Genomic DNA, 16,526 nt, shown 5'->3' with positions numbered 1-16,526 from the left:
TTTGAGAAACCATAAAACATCAAAATAACAAGCATTAAGATGTTATTTGTGAATACCGGTGGGGCCTTCCCGGTACTCTAAATGCATGCACAAACCTGGATCACAATGATTGAAACGGGACTGAAATACGGGTGAAATGTTAACATTGAGAAAATCCAAACATGCAACTACAATAATTACGTGTGCACTACAAGGTGTTATAATTGCCAGCATTTAGACACCCACAATGATTGCAGCACTGATTGTCTTTCGTGACACGGCTCACCCCCTGACAGAGCAGTGGTGTGACTTTCGTGAACGATTAATTCTTTTTGAATGAATTTTTTTGGTGAACGAATCGTATTGACTCATCTCCATGTAAAGATTCATTCATTTGGATAAGCTCTCAGTAAGTTGCGAATTTACCATTCGCTGAAGCTGCAGATACTCCTGTTGAACTATTTTCACTTTTGGGCTGCGTGCTAGTGATTATCCAGCGACAGCATTGATCCGCTGGAGTGGGGCGTGCTCTACGAGCTCCTCTCGTCTGTGTGATCAGAAGCAATAGTCCCTAAACTGAAAGCAGCGGCAAGGTTGAAGAACATACGTGAAGGGACCGGATCTGCAATGAGCTAGCTACGCTGCTGCTGGATCCGTACCGCTCTCCCACACCCAAACGTCTTCGTATTGCAAGGACAGTCACTTGCATGTGTAAAATGAAAGTGATTGGCATACAATTTAACCAAGCTCTTTGACTGCATGATATATTGCAGCCTAAATAAAATGTGAATGAAAGAGTATATTTTCAGTAGCCATTTCCAAACGGATTCTGTATCATTAAAGCTACACATTCATTAGTCCCACACTGCTAAATAGTGTGCTCTTTTAATAAAATAGCCTATAGGTTATATTGTTATAATCAGTCCTTTGTTGGTTGCAAACAATTTTGTAACGTCTGTCTCCTAACTTGCGCCTCCTAAACTTTTATTTTTAAATGGAGCTAAATGTTGCGCAAATGTCTGTGAAAAGCCTAACAACACTGTATACTATGTATAAATTCAGTAGGTGACTTATTTCTGAGCAGTTTTTGTCACTAAAGACAATACGTTATCAAAATGTAAGCAATTGGCATAAGCAGGATTTTTTAGTATTTGCGCTGTAGGCATTGAAAATACTATTTTTGTTATTAAATAAGAAATTGCTTATACACTACTGTGGAGTGGAAGCCCGTCAGACTGGTCTTTTGTTTGTTTCTTCCAGTTCATTCAGAGTTTGAAGGGCTCAAATGAACGTGATGAACTAAATGTACTGATAGACTCAAATAACTGAAATGTACTGAATGACTCAAATGCCCAAAATGAACTGATTGTGCTGAATGTACTGACTCAAATGAAGGAAATGTACTGAATGTAGCCTGCTGAAAGACTAAAATGCATGCATGGGCAAACCTGGATAACAATGATTGAAACGGGACTGAAATGCAGGTGAAATATTAACATTGAGAAAATCCAAACAGACATGTAACTAAAATAGTTAAAAATAGTAAAAAGCACTACAAGGTGGCTGAAATGAACTGATTGTGCTGAATGTAGCCTACTGAAAGAGGCTTCAAACAAATGAAAATACCTGAAAGATTTAACTGATACGAAAACTCAAAAATAAGCTTACTGAAAAAGAACGACTTGAGGAGTGTAGGCATACTAATGGCTGCTACGAGCAGCAGCAACACAACACAAACAGGAAATGGTATGTTTTGCGAAAGAAGTGTTTAGGTTTTTGAAAAATAGTATCACTGGGATGTTTACAATGACGTCAATGGCAATGTTGATGATTAGAACTTTTTAAACAGTATTATGTGTCATACTTGCCATATTTGGTAAAAAATAAAATTAGCACATGGACCATTTCTCTATGCAAAACCCAATGTATCTCTATAGCATTCTATTATTTTGCTTGTGCTGGAAAAACAACGTTGCCCTTAATTATACAGTACGAACAGATTGTAGCAATGAAATTAGACTTATTTGTAATTCATAGTAAACAATTATATGACGTGTAGGACTTCACAGCAAATGTCTATGTCAACAACAAAAAAACAAGAAATAGAAATATCTGAATATAAAATATGCATGCAATCCAAGTAAAAAATATAAGGAATAAAGGCAGCTTATGGAAAGATCAACAAATGAAAAATAACAGCCAAGAAAAAAGAATAAGGAATTAAGAATAATTAAAACAAATAAGAACTTTAATAAAGAGTGAGTGATTAAAATAAAAATGTATGTAAAAATTATATAAATAATCAATTTATTTAATTCAACTTTAACTTTAGGCAATGTGGTGGCATGTGACATCAAATTTCATTGTGGTCTAATCATAACCAAGGTTGTTTGTATTAAAAATGATTAATCTATTTCTAGTTGTATTTTCAGAATTAAGCCAAACACGAAAGCCGTTAGTTATTTCCCTGCTCTCTCTCATGTTCGGCAAAAGTGATTTTTTTTTTTTTTTAAAACATGGTAGAACCAAACTGAAGCAACGTAGGAGGCGCACTGCAGTCTGGGGAAAATAAATTATGTAAGTATGATTCATTTAGATGACCTGAATCAAACCTACTGATTCATTTTAATGAATCGAACTTCCCAACACTGTGACAGAGTAATAATGTCTTCAATGCAATTACATCATTATAATGACCCCATTGATTTTGTTGCAGCGTTAAGTGTTGGCACCAATGCTTGTAAACAGTCAAATTACCATAATATTTTCTGACTTCAAAAGCGTAACATCGTGAACTATCAGTGCAATTTTAATAGCTCTTTCTACTCTTAATTGTTTATTTGTTTATTAAATGACCTGTTAAAGTGTGTCCAGATGTCAGTTTTTTTTGTTTGTCTGTCAAACGCCCATGGTGATTATATAGCAAACGCCCATGGTGATTACATAGCAAGCAGAATGTTAGGCTAAAAACAGCAGTCCAATTTAATGTCCTTTTAAAACCAAGGTTCAGTCAGAGAAGCATGCATAACATACACTACCCAGAGTACTTCAAGAGAGTCTGTTTCAAGATTTAGTCTGTGGATGCAGCAGTGGCATGCTAATGCTAGTTCAGCTGCAACTGCAGAGAAATCATGCTTTAAATGAAAGCAGCGCTGACCCAAGAGGGGTGACTGGTGAATAACATTAATCGCGCGAGACTGATAAGAAGCTAACCTACTGTAGTTGTTCGAGAAACAAGGAAATTGAAGGTGACCATAAAACTGATTACTCTTACTTGCTTGTTGTGATTAGAGCCCGACCGATGCCAGATTTTTGTGTCCGATGCCAATGCCGATTTTGGAGAGTCCTAGCCCACCGATTACCGATGTTTTGACCGATATTTTGTCAAAAAGTGCAACATTTTCTAATCAATTTGAAAAACTTATATTTTATTAAAGTTTCTATATTTAAGAACATTTAACTTATAAACACACAAAGAACTTTTTAGATAAAAAAGTAAACGATGATATTAAATTAAATATATATATTAACACCATCTTTAAGTGTGTGAAAACAAAATAACTCCACACCTTGCTTTTACTCCTTTCTTTTCCAGCCATCTATAAAAAATGAATTTAAAAAAGTCAGTTTTCCAGTTTCAAACATGTATTTTTATGAATATTATTATTATTGTTGTTGGTGTTATTATTTCTTAGTATCTATTCTCAGTACATTAATTATATTTTCTTATTTTATTACTACTACGTGATCTCAAAGAGTAAGACTATCTAGCAAGCTTCCCTGTCCGTAAGAATTCGGTGGTGAAAATAACTACAATGCGCTCTGACGCGTGACTAGATGACACACTCGCTCGCAATAACGCATTAGCTATTGACACAGCCTCATTATTTCTTATTATATATTCGCAGTAAGTTAAATGAATTATATTTTCTTATTTTATTTCTACTACATGATCTCAAAGAGTAAGACATTTCTAGCGAAGCCAAAGAGTGAATCAAGTGCAACGTTAGATGAAATTAAATTGACTGGATGAAATACGTGAAAAAAACTACAATGCGCTTTCGTGCAGGTTACCCGCGCTAAGTGTTGGTTGATTCACTTCTCCAACAGCAATCCTTCTCTCATGTTATCACGACAAAGCTAGATAAACATGGCTTAAAATGATCCATGTTAGAAGTGTTTTATCGGCGTTTTTACTGTCTGGTTAGCTTGCTACGATGACGCGTGACTAGATGACACACTCGCTTGCAATAACGCGTTGGCTATTGACACAGCATCATATAGTAGCTAATATCATTATCTCAGATAAAAAAACAAATGTGTGATGCATTCAATCACCATTTTATTTTGGCTGGTTATTTATTTGAGAATACAGCGATGTCCTTAGCAACTGAATGATGGAGGAGGCGAGGAGGAATATTATTGGCTGATTCTTATATTCTGTGAGCATCAAACTTTATCAGTACATAAAACTATACTCACATTGTCGGCTACTGTAGGCTATTGTGGTACCGTCACAACAAATTTGATTCGGGCTGCACAAATGATCCGGGTGACGTAATGACATTTTAAAACAGCTGTCATAGCCATTGTTACATGCTTAAAGTTTTGCTACAGTGTCCACTCCTATGCCGATGCTGCCAGCCTTGCTACATTCTGTGGTGATAAAGATTCTAAAGCCGCGTTTCCACCGCAGGAACTTTATCCCGGAACTAGGAACCTTTTGAGGAACTCAAAACCTTTTGAGGAACTTAAGTTCTGGGGACTTTATTTTACCCCCAAAAAAGTTCCTGCTTGGGGGGTAGTACTTTCCAAAAGTACCGGAACCTTTGGGGTGGGGCGCAAGCGCTGAAAATTTCTGATTGGTCGACAACTTGCAGTGTTTCATTTCAATCGCCATTTTAAAAAATCTGCAGCCGCAAACCGATTTATTTTCATAACTTGAAATCAAACTTGTATGTTATGCGGCGCAGTAGCCTACTTTTGGTTATAGCCTGCCAACATCTTGGAATTATAACGTGTGCTCTTCTGTTCTTTTCTTGCTTTAGTATTCGTTTTATGAAATGCTAAGCATTCGTGCTGGGACAGCATATTACGTACCAAAACATTCAAACGGTTTAATTCGGTTGCTGAATATTTTCTTCCTGATTTTCTTTGTTAGCCCGTTGTAATTGAATCAAAACGTTTGATACAGTTATGTGAGGTATGCGATAGTTGTGTAATTTACATTGGTGATACAGTAAAAAGCAAACTGGAAATCACCTTCCGCGCCTTTTGTCAGGGTAAAATAACAGGTTAATTCTAGTAATCGTCCCTTTTGCTTTTTCAGACTGCTGTAATTTTACTCTGCCATTCTTCAATTCAAAAAGACCAGGAAGACTATGGACTAATTTATGGTGCATGGTTCGCATCTGGAGGGCACACTTCGCTGCTCGGCTAGCAGTAACTTCGAAGGAAAACAAACGGTGGCTGTACCACTACTAATTTAAATTTTCACGCAAGTCCGAGTTTTCGTTCTGTTCTTGTCATTTTGCGATTAGCCTATATGGAATTGACGATGAGAAAGTAATCAATTCAACAGCAAATTGTTTACAACGTGTGCATGTTTTCTGCTGTTGTTGCCAGTTATTTGTGGAATGTGAATGCATTCTGTCGCGTCGGATGTCAAGACATGAAAGTGAATGTTCGCATAAAAACATAATGAATGTGTTTGAGAGGATATATAAAACAGTTACAATCTGACTATTGGCCTGTTATATCCTATTTGTTGCATAACAACGGTCCAGGTTCAACTACCAATGACAGGTTTTGCTTGACAACTAAAATATGCCCAAACGGCTGCGGAAGAATATTTCAATTTCAGGTGATTAAATCGATAAAAATCAATAAATACAAAAGTAACCATATATAGTCATTGTTGGTAATCCATTGTATATAAGTGGAATAAACCCCTCCAGGCTGTCCCGGTTATTGGAAAATAATGTAGGCTACTTCGGTGGTAGTATGGGATTACAGAAGAAATCACAGGACAGATGGACCGATGACAACGTCGCTTTTTCATACGTCAGTGGGCTAATTTGCCTAATCTTCGCGGGACTTTAGACCGCGGTGGAAACGCAGACAACAATGGGCTAAAGGAAACTTTTAGTTCCTTGAAAAGCAGTTCCTGGGACTAAAAGTTCCGGGTACTTTTGGTGGAAACGCGGCTTAAGACAACTCGGCAATTTCTCTGCTTTAATGGGTTATTGTCCAGGCTGAAATGCGATCGTATTAGTAAACGGCTACACATTTCATCTAACTTGCAAGTAGTTGGCTATCTCTCTAAATATGAATTAAATGTTTTTAACAGAAACTAATAATAATACATGAAAAAAAATTCTCTCTTTGTAGTGGTTTGGGCTGGAAATGAGCTGTAAGAGTGGAATAAGCCCCCGAAGTAAAGCACAACACTGCCTACTAATCGTAGATAAGATCGCTGTGAGGTTGCTTTCCGTAGAGGATTTCAGCTGCATGCTCCCGTATTACTGAAAATGCTGTAGCGGTGGCTAGCTATAAGTGCATACCGGTGTATGAGTGCTCCCTTCTCCTCCTCTCACACTTTGCACCACCCCCTCTCTCTACACCTACGGACGCCTTTCCAGTCCAAAAGTATATCAATGGGTATAAGTATATCAATGGGTAAACTTTTTTTTGTCAGTGACATTTCCTTCTGCCGTCTGCGACGACGATCACTACCATGACATTTATTTTGAGTGAGCTGTGGCTGCTGTAGCCCCCATTGTTCTTATTTGCACAGTGGCTTTATTGGTGGCTCTGCCAAATGTTATGCATGCATAGGTAATTAAACTATCATCATATCACCCAGCCCTAGAAGTTATGAAAATAACTAATTTCACTTGCTTTCTTGAAAATTTTGGAGCAAATGGAACATTAAAAAAATGTATTTGGCTTTTTCACTAATGTTTTTTATTACTTCCTATTACGGTCCAATATTACCTCATCAATTTCTGCGCCCAGAGCGACAATTTCATAAAAAATACGAAACCATGTTTAAAAAAGCATTTTCTTGAAATAAAGGACACAACTGAATCAGTTCCAACAGTTGTATTTCTAAATTATAGGGATTTTGTTGTATGGGCTTAGGGACAAATGTATCAAGGCACATTACCGGCATACTGAGAAAAGCATGCAAAATGCAACAAAAAATTTTTTTTTTTAAATTGTTGAGAAATACAGAGTGAGTTTATTTAAAGTCTCAATATCAGTGAAAAACTGAATATATGTCAGGTGTTATCTCTGCAGAATTTTCGGTACGTGGTCAGGTGCAAATGTTGCTCTCTCCTCTCCTCACCCGCTGTTGAGCAACTGAATGTCCAACGCTTGGATACAAATTGTGTTCGCACATACAATCACACAAATTTCATTCATTGCAATCGTGTGATGGAGTTGATAATCTTAAAAATGCAGTAATTTTAAGCCAAAATATTTAAGAAAAGTCATGGAGGGAGAAGGGTAGCTATTGCATTTAGTGTTGGAGTAATTTTAATGTTAAAGTCTAAAGTATTTGCTATCTGACTGTAGGGGAGTTCTGCCCCATTTAGACTGCTTGCTCAGGAATGACAGCATTTCCAAATAAACAACCTCATACTGTCTTTTAACTTTTGGTGATTATTTAATTCAATTCAAATGACTGCTCCTTGGGATTGCTTGTACCCATAGATGGGGTCAGTTGTGTTGATAAGCGATTTATTACCATTTTAAAAACATTACAGGCATCATGACACGTTTTCTTTGACCCCTGCCAGTGAAAACATTTGAATACAAAATCTAAAAACTAATTTTTATTCAAAATATTGTGGTGTCAGGTTTCACTTTTCCCTTATTCGCTTGTTGCTGCTTTAGCTTGTCTACGCACACCTTTGCTGTAATCTTTCAATGATGCCTTTGGGGGAAAAAAAACTATTTTCTACACATTAAAATATTTTAAAAATAATTTTAAGTTTATTTCAATATTTCTTTACTTCTCCTAATAAATTCAAAATGAAAAATATAGCCGCAAGCGGCGATTCTGGGGTTCAAGCCAACATGGACTGTTGAAAGCTGCAAAGTGCAATAAGACCTAGTCAGAATTAGAGTAATTGTAATAGTCAAGTCCATTTATACATACAAGGAATTTGACTTGACACAATATGTTCATTCTCAATGAATGAATGAAAAGGTTTAATTGCACAACAAACTAACAGCAGCATAGGACCTTCATCATCATCATGTCATACAAGAACTAAATAAAAAATAAATGACTGTTTGATTGTGTCTGCATGAAAACTATTTAATGATAGGTATTGGGTTTGGGAAAAGGAAGCCTTCAACACACTTATAATTAATGGCTATATTTCTGTTTGTAATTGTTATTTATTTTACTGGTACACTCGAGGTGCCACATAATACCAGGATATACCCATATATACTCATTCAAGTCCAGTTCCAATTTACATTCTTGAATGGTCATTTTTAGATGTGAAGCACCTTTATGACCGGCAAGGTCACTAACTCACTCAGTCAGTAACTCAGTCAGTTAATTAATGGTTCTTGAGGCAAATTTGTAGAGTGAGGATAGATGGACGTCTGTAGCAAGTTTCGTGTAAATCGGACTCACGGCGTAGGAGTTATGACTTTTCAAAGTTCCAAATTTTGACCTTTAATTGAATCCTACAGACGAAGAACCATGCAAGTCCATTGTTTCAATTTCTGAATAATCAACCCTCTCTTATTTTAGGCCTGTGTAAATCACATTATTAATGTTTTGTATTGAAGATATAGAACACACACTTCTTTCTTACTGTCAGATTTGTTTTTATTTTGCTAAATGAAAAAAAATGGAAGTTATTAGAACTTGTAAGTAAGTCCCATGCATAATAGCAGCGTGAACCATTTGAATTAAGACCCTATTATTCCTGTCGCCTTCATGTTTGTCAGGAAATCTGGGGTAAATGCAATACTTCTAGATTAAAATCGCCTCTTATATGAGACAGCATAAAACTCAGTGAAAAGCTGCAGTTTCCTTTCCTCCATTAGTTTGGAGCATTCCCTCGCACACGTATTGGCACACACCTTCCCCTTGACAGCAAACAGAAAAAAATGTAACGTTAGCTACACAAGATAGCTAGCAACATTGACATATTGTAGATATAATTACAGGTTTATTAAGGTTGCTAGCTAGCTAACTATATCATAATTTGATAAAATGTAGCAGCTAACATGATCACTTTAATCAGGCAACAACCATTGTTAGCGAGTTAGCTAGCTAGTTAAAATGTTTCATATACGGTTCTTCCACGTACCTCTTTGGGTGGACTTTTTCCCTCTTTCGGCTCTCCTTTTCTGTTTACATATGGTTTCCCCGCATCCCTCAAGGTCTTGTGTTTTCGGTCCATCCATTCATTCACTTTTGTTTTTCTTTTCTTTCCTAAATTTCGCCTATTAAGGTCCGCAGCAGACATGCATACAGCTTGTACTTCCATTTTGGCTTCTGGGCAAATATGGTTTTTCCCCGTGAGACTATTTCAAAGTTCCATATAACAGCCCCAATATACAAAGTGGGCATCACACGATCATGTGACAGGGCTATCTCGATTTTTTATATTTTGGACATATACGGTTGTTCGTCGCAAGGACTCAATTATAGCGCTCCCATCAGACCGATTGGGGTCATATTTCTTGGGCAGCACTTGCACACAACTTCCAATCAATGGGCAGAATTTTTAATGTCTCTACAGTTTACCGTCTCACAGGAATTTGCGCAAACATTTCTGAAGAAGATTAATAATATACCAGCACAAAAGCAAAAACAATAGGGTTTCAGCCCTTCGGGCTTGAACCCCTAAAAACATTTTACTTCATACTTAGTGCAGACATAGGGGAGAGTTTGTAGTTTTTGGATTTTGCTCATTTACTCAGAAAATATCTAGCCTTGCACTGTGAAATATTACTTCAAACAGGTCTGACATCAGTAGTCATTGCTTGTTTCAATTTCGCTCATAACTTAATTGAGTCGGATAAATTATGCTGGATTTTTACTACCATTAAACTTTCTATTACTACCAAAACTTCCAAGTAGCCTACTGCAAAATGACATGAAGACAATGTAGTGATCTGTGAATGAACTTGTATTTATTATTCTACAGCATTGCAAAAAGAATTGATTCAATTATTTACATCTATTAAATCTGTATACAATACCCCATAATGACAAAGCGAAGTATTCAGGCTCTTTGCTATGACACTCAAAATTGATCATACTTGAGATGTTTCTATAACTTGATTGGAGTCCACCTGTTCTATTGGCATGATTTGGAAAGGCACATACCTGTCTATATAAGGTCCCACAGTTGACATTGCATGTCAGAACAAAAACCAAGCCATGAAGTCAAAGGAATTGTCCGTAGGTACAAATCTTGGGAAGGGTACAAAAACAATTCTGCAGCATTGAAGGTCTCGGAGAACACAGTGGCCTCCATCATTCTTAAATGGAAGAAGTTTGGAACCACCATCATTCTTAAATGGAAGAAGTTTGGAACCACCAGGACTCTTCCTAGAGCTGGCCCTCTAACCAAACTGAGCAATCGGGGGAGGCAGGCCTTTGTCAGGGAGGTGACCAAGAATACGATGGCCACTCTGACAGAGCTCCAGAGTTCCTCTGTGGAGATGGGAGAACCTTCTATCAGGTCTTTATGATAGAGTGGCCAGACGGAAGCCAGTCCTCAGCAAAAGGCACATGATAGCCCGCTTGGAATTTGCCAAAAGGCAATGTCAGACCATGAGAAACAATATTCTCTGGTGTGATGAAACCAAGATTGAACTATTTGGCCACAATGCCAAGCGTCACGTCTGGAGGAAACCAGGCACCACTCATCACCTAACCAATACCATGGTGAAGCATGGTGGTGGCAGCATCATGCTGTGGGGATGTTTTTCAGCGGCAGGAACTGGGAGACTAGTCAGGATTGAGAGAAAGATGAACGGAGTAAAGTACAGAGAGATCCTTGATGAAAACCTGTGCCACAGTGCTCAGGACCTCAGACTGGGGTGAAGGTTCACCTTCTAACGACCCTAAGCACACAGCCAAGACGCTGGAGTGGCTTTAGTACAAGTCTGTGATAATAACAGCAACGCTCCCCATCTAACCTGACAGAGCTTGAGAGGATCTGCAGAGATGAATGGGAGAAATATCTCAAATACAGCTTGTAGCGTCATACCGAAGAGGACTCAAGGCTGTAATCGCTGCCAAAGGTGCCTCAACAAAGTACTGAGTAAAGGGTCTAAATACTTGTGTAAATGTGATATTTCAGTTTTTTAAAAAAAATAAATTTGCAAAAATTTCTAAATCTGTTTTCGCTTTGTCATTGTGGGGTATTGTGTGTAGACTGAGAATAAAAATTAATGTAATCCATTTTATAATAAGGCTGTAACATAACAAAATGTGGAAAAAGTGAACGGGTCTGAATACTTTCTGAAGGTACTGTATTTACAGCACGTTTCTAAAATATATTTTCCTCTTGTTTCCCGTTAAAGAGCACCCGCAATTTGACCGCAAACTACTGTTAAACTGCTGCTGATAGTTTGTTTGATCCCACGGTCAAAGTGTTAACAGTCAGATATGGCTTTGAGTGCTCATATTTGCCACCTGGTGATGGTTGTACAAAGTAGTTCCTGTGGAAAAACAAAAAAAAAATTGCCTCTCTCGGGGATCTCTCAGGGCGCTGCACCAAAAAAACCCTAAACCACTGTACTTTTTTTATTAAAAAACTCCCTTACAGTTCTTTTCACAATGGACCAGTCTCTCAAAGCAAAATCCTTCGGTCTTATTGAGTGTTGAACTGTATGTTTGATTGGAGGCAGTAATCTGTCTCCATGTTCTTCAGGGACCCTGATCTTTGTTTTAAAAACTGGACTCTTATTCACATATGCTGTCTTCTGTTTTCCAGCTATCTGCACTCATGTGATCCACCAATCATTCACGGGAACCTGACCTGCGACACCATCTTCATCCAGCACAATGGGTTGATCAAGATTGGCTCAGGTGCATAAGCAAGTGCACACAACAAATGAGCTGCTTTTCTGAGTGCCAAAAAGAAAGAAGGAAGTAACTCATTTCTATTTCTTTCAGTGGCCCCGGACACCATCAACAACCATGTCAAAACCTGTCGGGAGGAGCAGAAGAACCTGCACTTTTTTGCACCAGAATATGGAGGTAGTCTCTGAACACCTTTCATCAAAAGGCACACCTTTCATCTCTCCATAAACGGAACTTCTTTTTCATCACTGTAATTATCCTTTTGCCATTTTTACAGCTGTAGCAGATGTCACTACAGCGGTTGATATTTATTCCTTCGGAATGTGCGCCTTAGAGGTGAGAAATCCAAGGGGTGGTCCAGATTGGCATGGGGGTCAGTTAATATCTGAGTAGTGCAAGTGCCATGTTGTGTGTAAAAAAAAAAAATGTAAATTTTTTTTTTTACTCAAATAGGCATTTGTTTTGTTTTTGTTTTCTTCAGTGGTTTTCATGTACTGTGACCGCGCTAGCTCAGCTGTTAGTGTGGGAAAAAAACACTGCCTCATCTTTTCGTTTTAAGGCAGTATAATTCAACAAAAGGTTTGCAATTCCTAAAACATGTTTAGTTAAGGAGGTTACCTGGTGAAAACAGTAGGCTCTTGCAGAAGAGTAATGGATGATTAGGGAAAGCTGGGATAACTGTGTAGTATAATGGTTTGCATACTATGCTTGTAACTCAAAGGTTGTGGGTTTGATTCCCAGCTGGGGTCCTCCTGAGCTGGGTACTTAACCTGAATTACTGCTTTAAAATATCCATCTGTATAAATGGATTGTTAAAATGGATAGTTAAAAATGCTGCCTGTTTGAGTCACCCTGGATTAGAGCATCTCTCAAATGCCAGCATGTAATAAAATGTCATGAGAAGAGTAGGCTCTCAAAGAAAAACTTGCAGAGCCCTGGTTCTCGTATTCTGTACTGTGGCTTGTTTTATAGATGGCTGTGCTGGAGATCCAAAGCAATGGAGAGTCTTCATATGTATCACAGGAAGCCATTAACAGTGCCATTCAGTCCCTGGAGGACCCACTTCAGAGAGTAAGTGAGATGCAAACAGTGCAGTTCATAGGTATTTTGGCTCTGTTCTCCAACACATTGAATTTGAAATGAATATGAGGTTAATTTGCTGATGCAGGCCCCCTTGTGGCCAGGACGCTGGCATCCTGAGATTTCTCAACTCAGACATTCATTGCTCCTGAGACCAAACTGTGGGAACAAGCTCTGTGTTTTAGCTTTGTTAGTACCTAATACATGACAGCTATTCCAAATACTGAGTTTCCAAGGGCCACCATCATCGCGTAGGTTGTTCATTTAAGCACCTTCCTCCCCCCATCACATTTGCAACTACACAGACAAAGTTTGACATATTGGATAATAGTGTCTATCTGCAGGTTCATAAAAATATTCTTTCTCCACCAAAAATTTGGATTCCATCATAGCAACAAGATGGAGTCAACAATAGCCCGAAGGTATGCAAATGCAGCGGTGAAAAATGCTGCTCACTGAATAGCAAGATAAACAAATGGGATTCTTGTATAATTACACCACATTATTATACTATCAATATCTGCTACTAAATATGAAATGAATATTATAATAAAACATTTTATTAATCAGGGGCTTTTCTGAACACTCAAGGTCACCTTACATGGTATTAAAATGGTTAGAAAAATGACAAGACACTACACATAAAGGACATGATATTAAAAACAGTTTAAAAAGACACAGCACTTGCAGGACATGGTATTTGAAAAGAAATAAATAAAAGTGCGATGGGGGGGGGGTTCGGGGTGGGGAGTGGATAGCGATGTCCTGTTCATGCGAAAGCTAGAGTGAAGAGGTGAGTTTTTAAAATATTTTTTTATAAGTGGAGAGAGTCTCAGCATTATGAATGTGGGGAGGCAGCGTGTTCCAGAGTTTGGGCGCTGCACAGGAGAAAGCCTGATCACCAAGAGTGGAGTGGTGGGATGGGGGCAGTTAAGTCTTGCAGAGGAGGGCAGAGCAAGTGAGTGGGTTCGTAGTCCAGGAGAAGATCAGTGAGGTAGGCCAGAGCTAAACCATGGAGTGCACTGCACGTTAGCAGGAAGGTTTTTAACTGTATTTGGTATTTTACTGGCACCCAGTGTAGTTTGTGCAGGATTGGTGTGAGATGTGATCGTATTTTTTTGTGTGGGTCTGTAGAATATATAATCTTACCATTGATTTTGTGTAGAGTTGTTGCTTTCAAGATTCAGTGGTCATTAATTGTCTTGGAAAATCCGTTTGAGAAATACACACCCAAATACCAAGCAATTATACCATCTTAAATGGTTATGCGCTTGCTGTTAACACTGTTTTGACCCTTTTACTTAATGCTGGTTTGATTGACTCTTATCTAGTTGAGTATAGTATAAGCATTCCATATGGCATTTGTCATTGGAAGCTTATAACAATAACAGTGATTGAAGGTCGATTGAAGTGGCAAGAACACCATTGGCATATTATATGTAGGAAGGACTTCACTAGACTTAAGGTTTTTATTTCGTAACTAACACCCAGTTGCCCACTGAAAACCTGATGTTTAGCCAAGTGAGAAAGCAGGCTTTTGTGTTTTTTTTTGTTTTTTTTTGTTATTGAAAGAATTGTTTAAAAATATTTCTCGGCTGTTTGTGAAGGCAAAAAAGCATTAAAAGGACACAACAGCAAAGATTTCAGTTTTCCTTACCTTTAATGTCTTGTTTAATGTTTTATGTTGTCTAATTTATGAGTAGTGAGCCTGCATTCAGTAAAGATGTACGATTTCCATTGATTATTCTAATTTCAAACTGAAGGAGAATGTCATTTTTGCATTTTAGCCAAAATAATTGAATTTGTGACACTTTAGATATTCATAATTTAGGTAAAAATAAAGTTGGTGTTGTAAATGGTACAAATGTATTGCTTCATTCAAACCATTTTCCAAGTGTCTGATCCTCACATCTGTTGTTATAATGTTTTAAATAGAACACCCCCGAAATGTGTGAGAAATTAGTCTGTGCAAAATGTTCTTTTAAATACTTTTTATTGTAAATACCTTTTCCGATTTACTTTTGGCTGTTGGTTTTACTAGTTAAGTTAGCCAGCTGTTAATGCAAGTTGGCTTGCTTGCTAGGTTTTCCAGTGGCCAATTTTTTTTTTTTTTTTTTTTTGACTTATGTTTTTTCATCCAGCAGTAGCTAGCGCTACAACAAGCTTTGGTTTTGATGAACTGCTCAGCAAACTAACTGCTGCAATGGATTAATGCTACTACTAACAAAGAATTTCAGGGCAATGTGAGTGAGGGGGTCACAGAGGGGCAAGAAAGTAGAGAAATTTCCAACTTGTATTAAATAGCATTATGCAGTGGGTTGGTTTTTCTCCCGGCCTTCCCAGTGTTTTGAGTCACAAAGCATCACTGGTCCAGACATAGCATTAATGACCCTGAACAATGATTGTAAACTAAACTCAGAGTTTTCCCTGATAGCAGACACAATGGAATATGTAGTTATTTTAAAAAATGCTTCACTTAGGCAATGGAAAAGTGACCATCAGTGTATCTATGAGTTCAGGATAATTTTTCTCAGAATTAAATTTATGTTCTCAGAATTTGAAAACCTGTTACAAAACTTATTGTAAAGGGTTCCACATTCTAATCCTAGCATTAATGTAATGGGCTTGCAGGGAGTGTCTTTGACTTCGCAGTTTTTCACGTTTATGATGATATGCATTTGTATTTGCAATTGACATAATGGCTTCAACCCTGTGTACATGTTGAGTATTTGATGTAATGGGGTGTGTTTTTACAGCATACAATGGGTGTTTGTGTTTATTTTAGGAATTCATACAGAAGTGTCTGGAGGCAGACCCTAGTAAGCGGCCGACAGCGAAGGAGCTGCTGTTCCATCAGGCGCTGTTTGAAGTGCCGCAGCTCAAGCTGCTGGCTGCCCACTGCATTGTCAGTCATCAGCGTGAGTACCCAGACCATATACGTAGATATGCGTGCGCACATACACATACCCAGTTCTCACCTCGTTTTCTACTATTCCTTTTCCCACTGTTCTACCTTCTGCTCCAGTCTTTTTTTTTTAATGAAACCTTCATTTTGCCATAAAACTTCATTAAGATTAAAAATCTCTTTCAAGAGTGTCCTGGCCAAGACAGGCAGCAGCAAATATAACATGGTTGCAGACGGACAATATAAAAACTAATTATATTCTATAAAGATGTCAGAACACAAGGTAAAAAAAATATATGATAAAAAAACAGGAGAAAGACTATCTCGCATGTGAAATAAACAAGGACGAAACCATCCAGACCCACGGTGCACCTGTACTGACTATATAGCTAGCTAGCTATGGCCTGTCCTCACCTCTGTAACGTTATTTGTTGTCCTCCGTGTCTATACATCTGTATCTGTGGTTGTAGCTGTGTGTCCTTAGCTCCT

General features: G+C 37.9%; 2 protein-coding genes across 3 annotated transcripts in view; one reads left to right on the top strand and one right to left on the bottom strand.

The window, feature by feature from the left end:
* Positions 1-16,526, bottom strand: part of LOC135257879 (saccharopine dehydrogenase-like oxidoreductase) — a 385,462-nt gene that overhangs the window by 258,946 nt on the left and 109,990 nt on the right. The window lies entirely within an intron of this gene.
* Positions 1-16,526, top strand: part of nrbp1 (nuclear receptor binding protein 1) — a 96,680-nt gene that overhangs the window by 50,026 nt on the left and 30,128 nt on the right. For both annotated transcript variants that reach the window (XM_064341091.1, XM_064341089.1), the window contains exons 7-11: positions 11,964-12,058; positions 12,146-12,229; positions 12,330-12,388; positions 13,025-13,123; positions 15,918-16,050. In XM_064341091.1, the coding sequence (XP_064197161.1) occupies positions 11,964-12,058; positions 12,146-12,229; positions 12,330-12,388; positions 13,025-13,123; positions 15,918-16,050 (470 nt within the window). The remainder of the gene's footprint in view (positions 1-11,963; positions 12,059-12,145; positions 12,230-12,329; positions 12,389-13,024; positions 13,124-15,917; positions 16,051-16,526) is intronic.

Source organism: Anguilla rostrata, chromosome 6 (assembly GCF_018555375.3).
Source record: "Anguilla rostrata isolate EN2019 chromosome 6, ASM1855537v3, whole genome shotgun sequence".
Classification (NCBI taxonomy): domain Eukaryota; kingdom Metazoa; phylum Chordata; class Actinopteri; order Anguilliformes; family Anguillidae; genus Anguilla; species Anguilla rostrata.
Note: the sequence above shows the minus strand (reverse complement) of the source record. Positions and strands in the feature narration are given on the sequence as shown.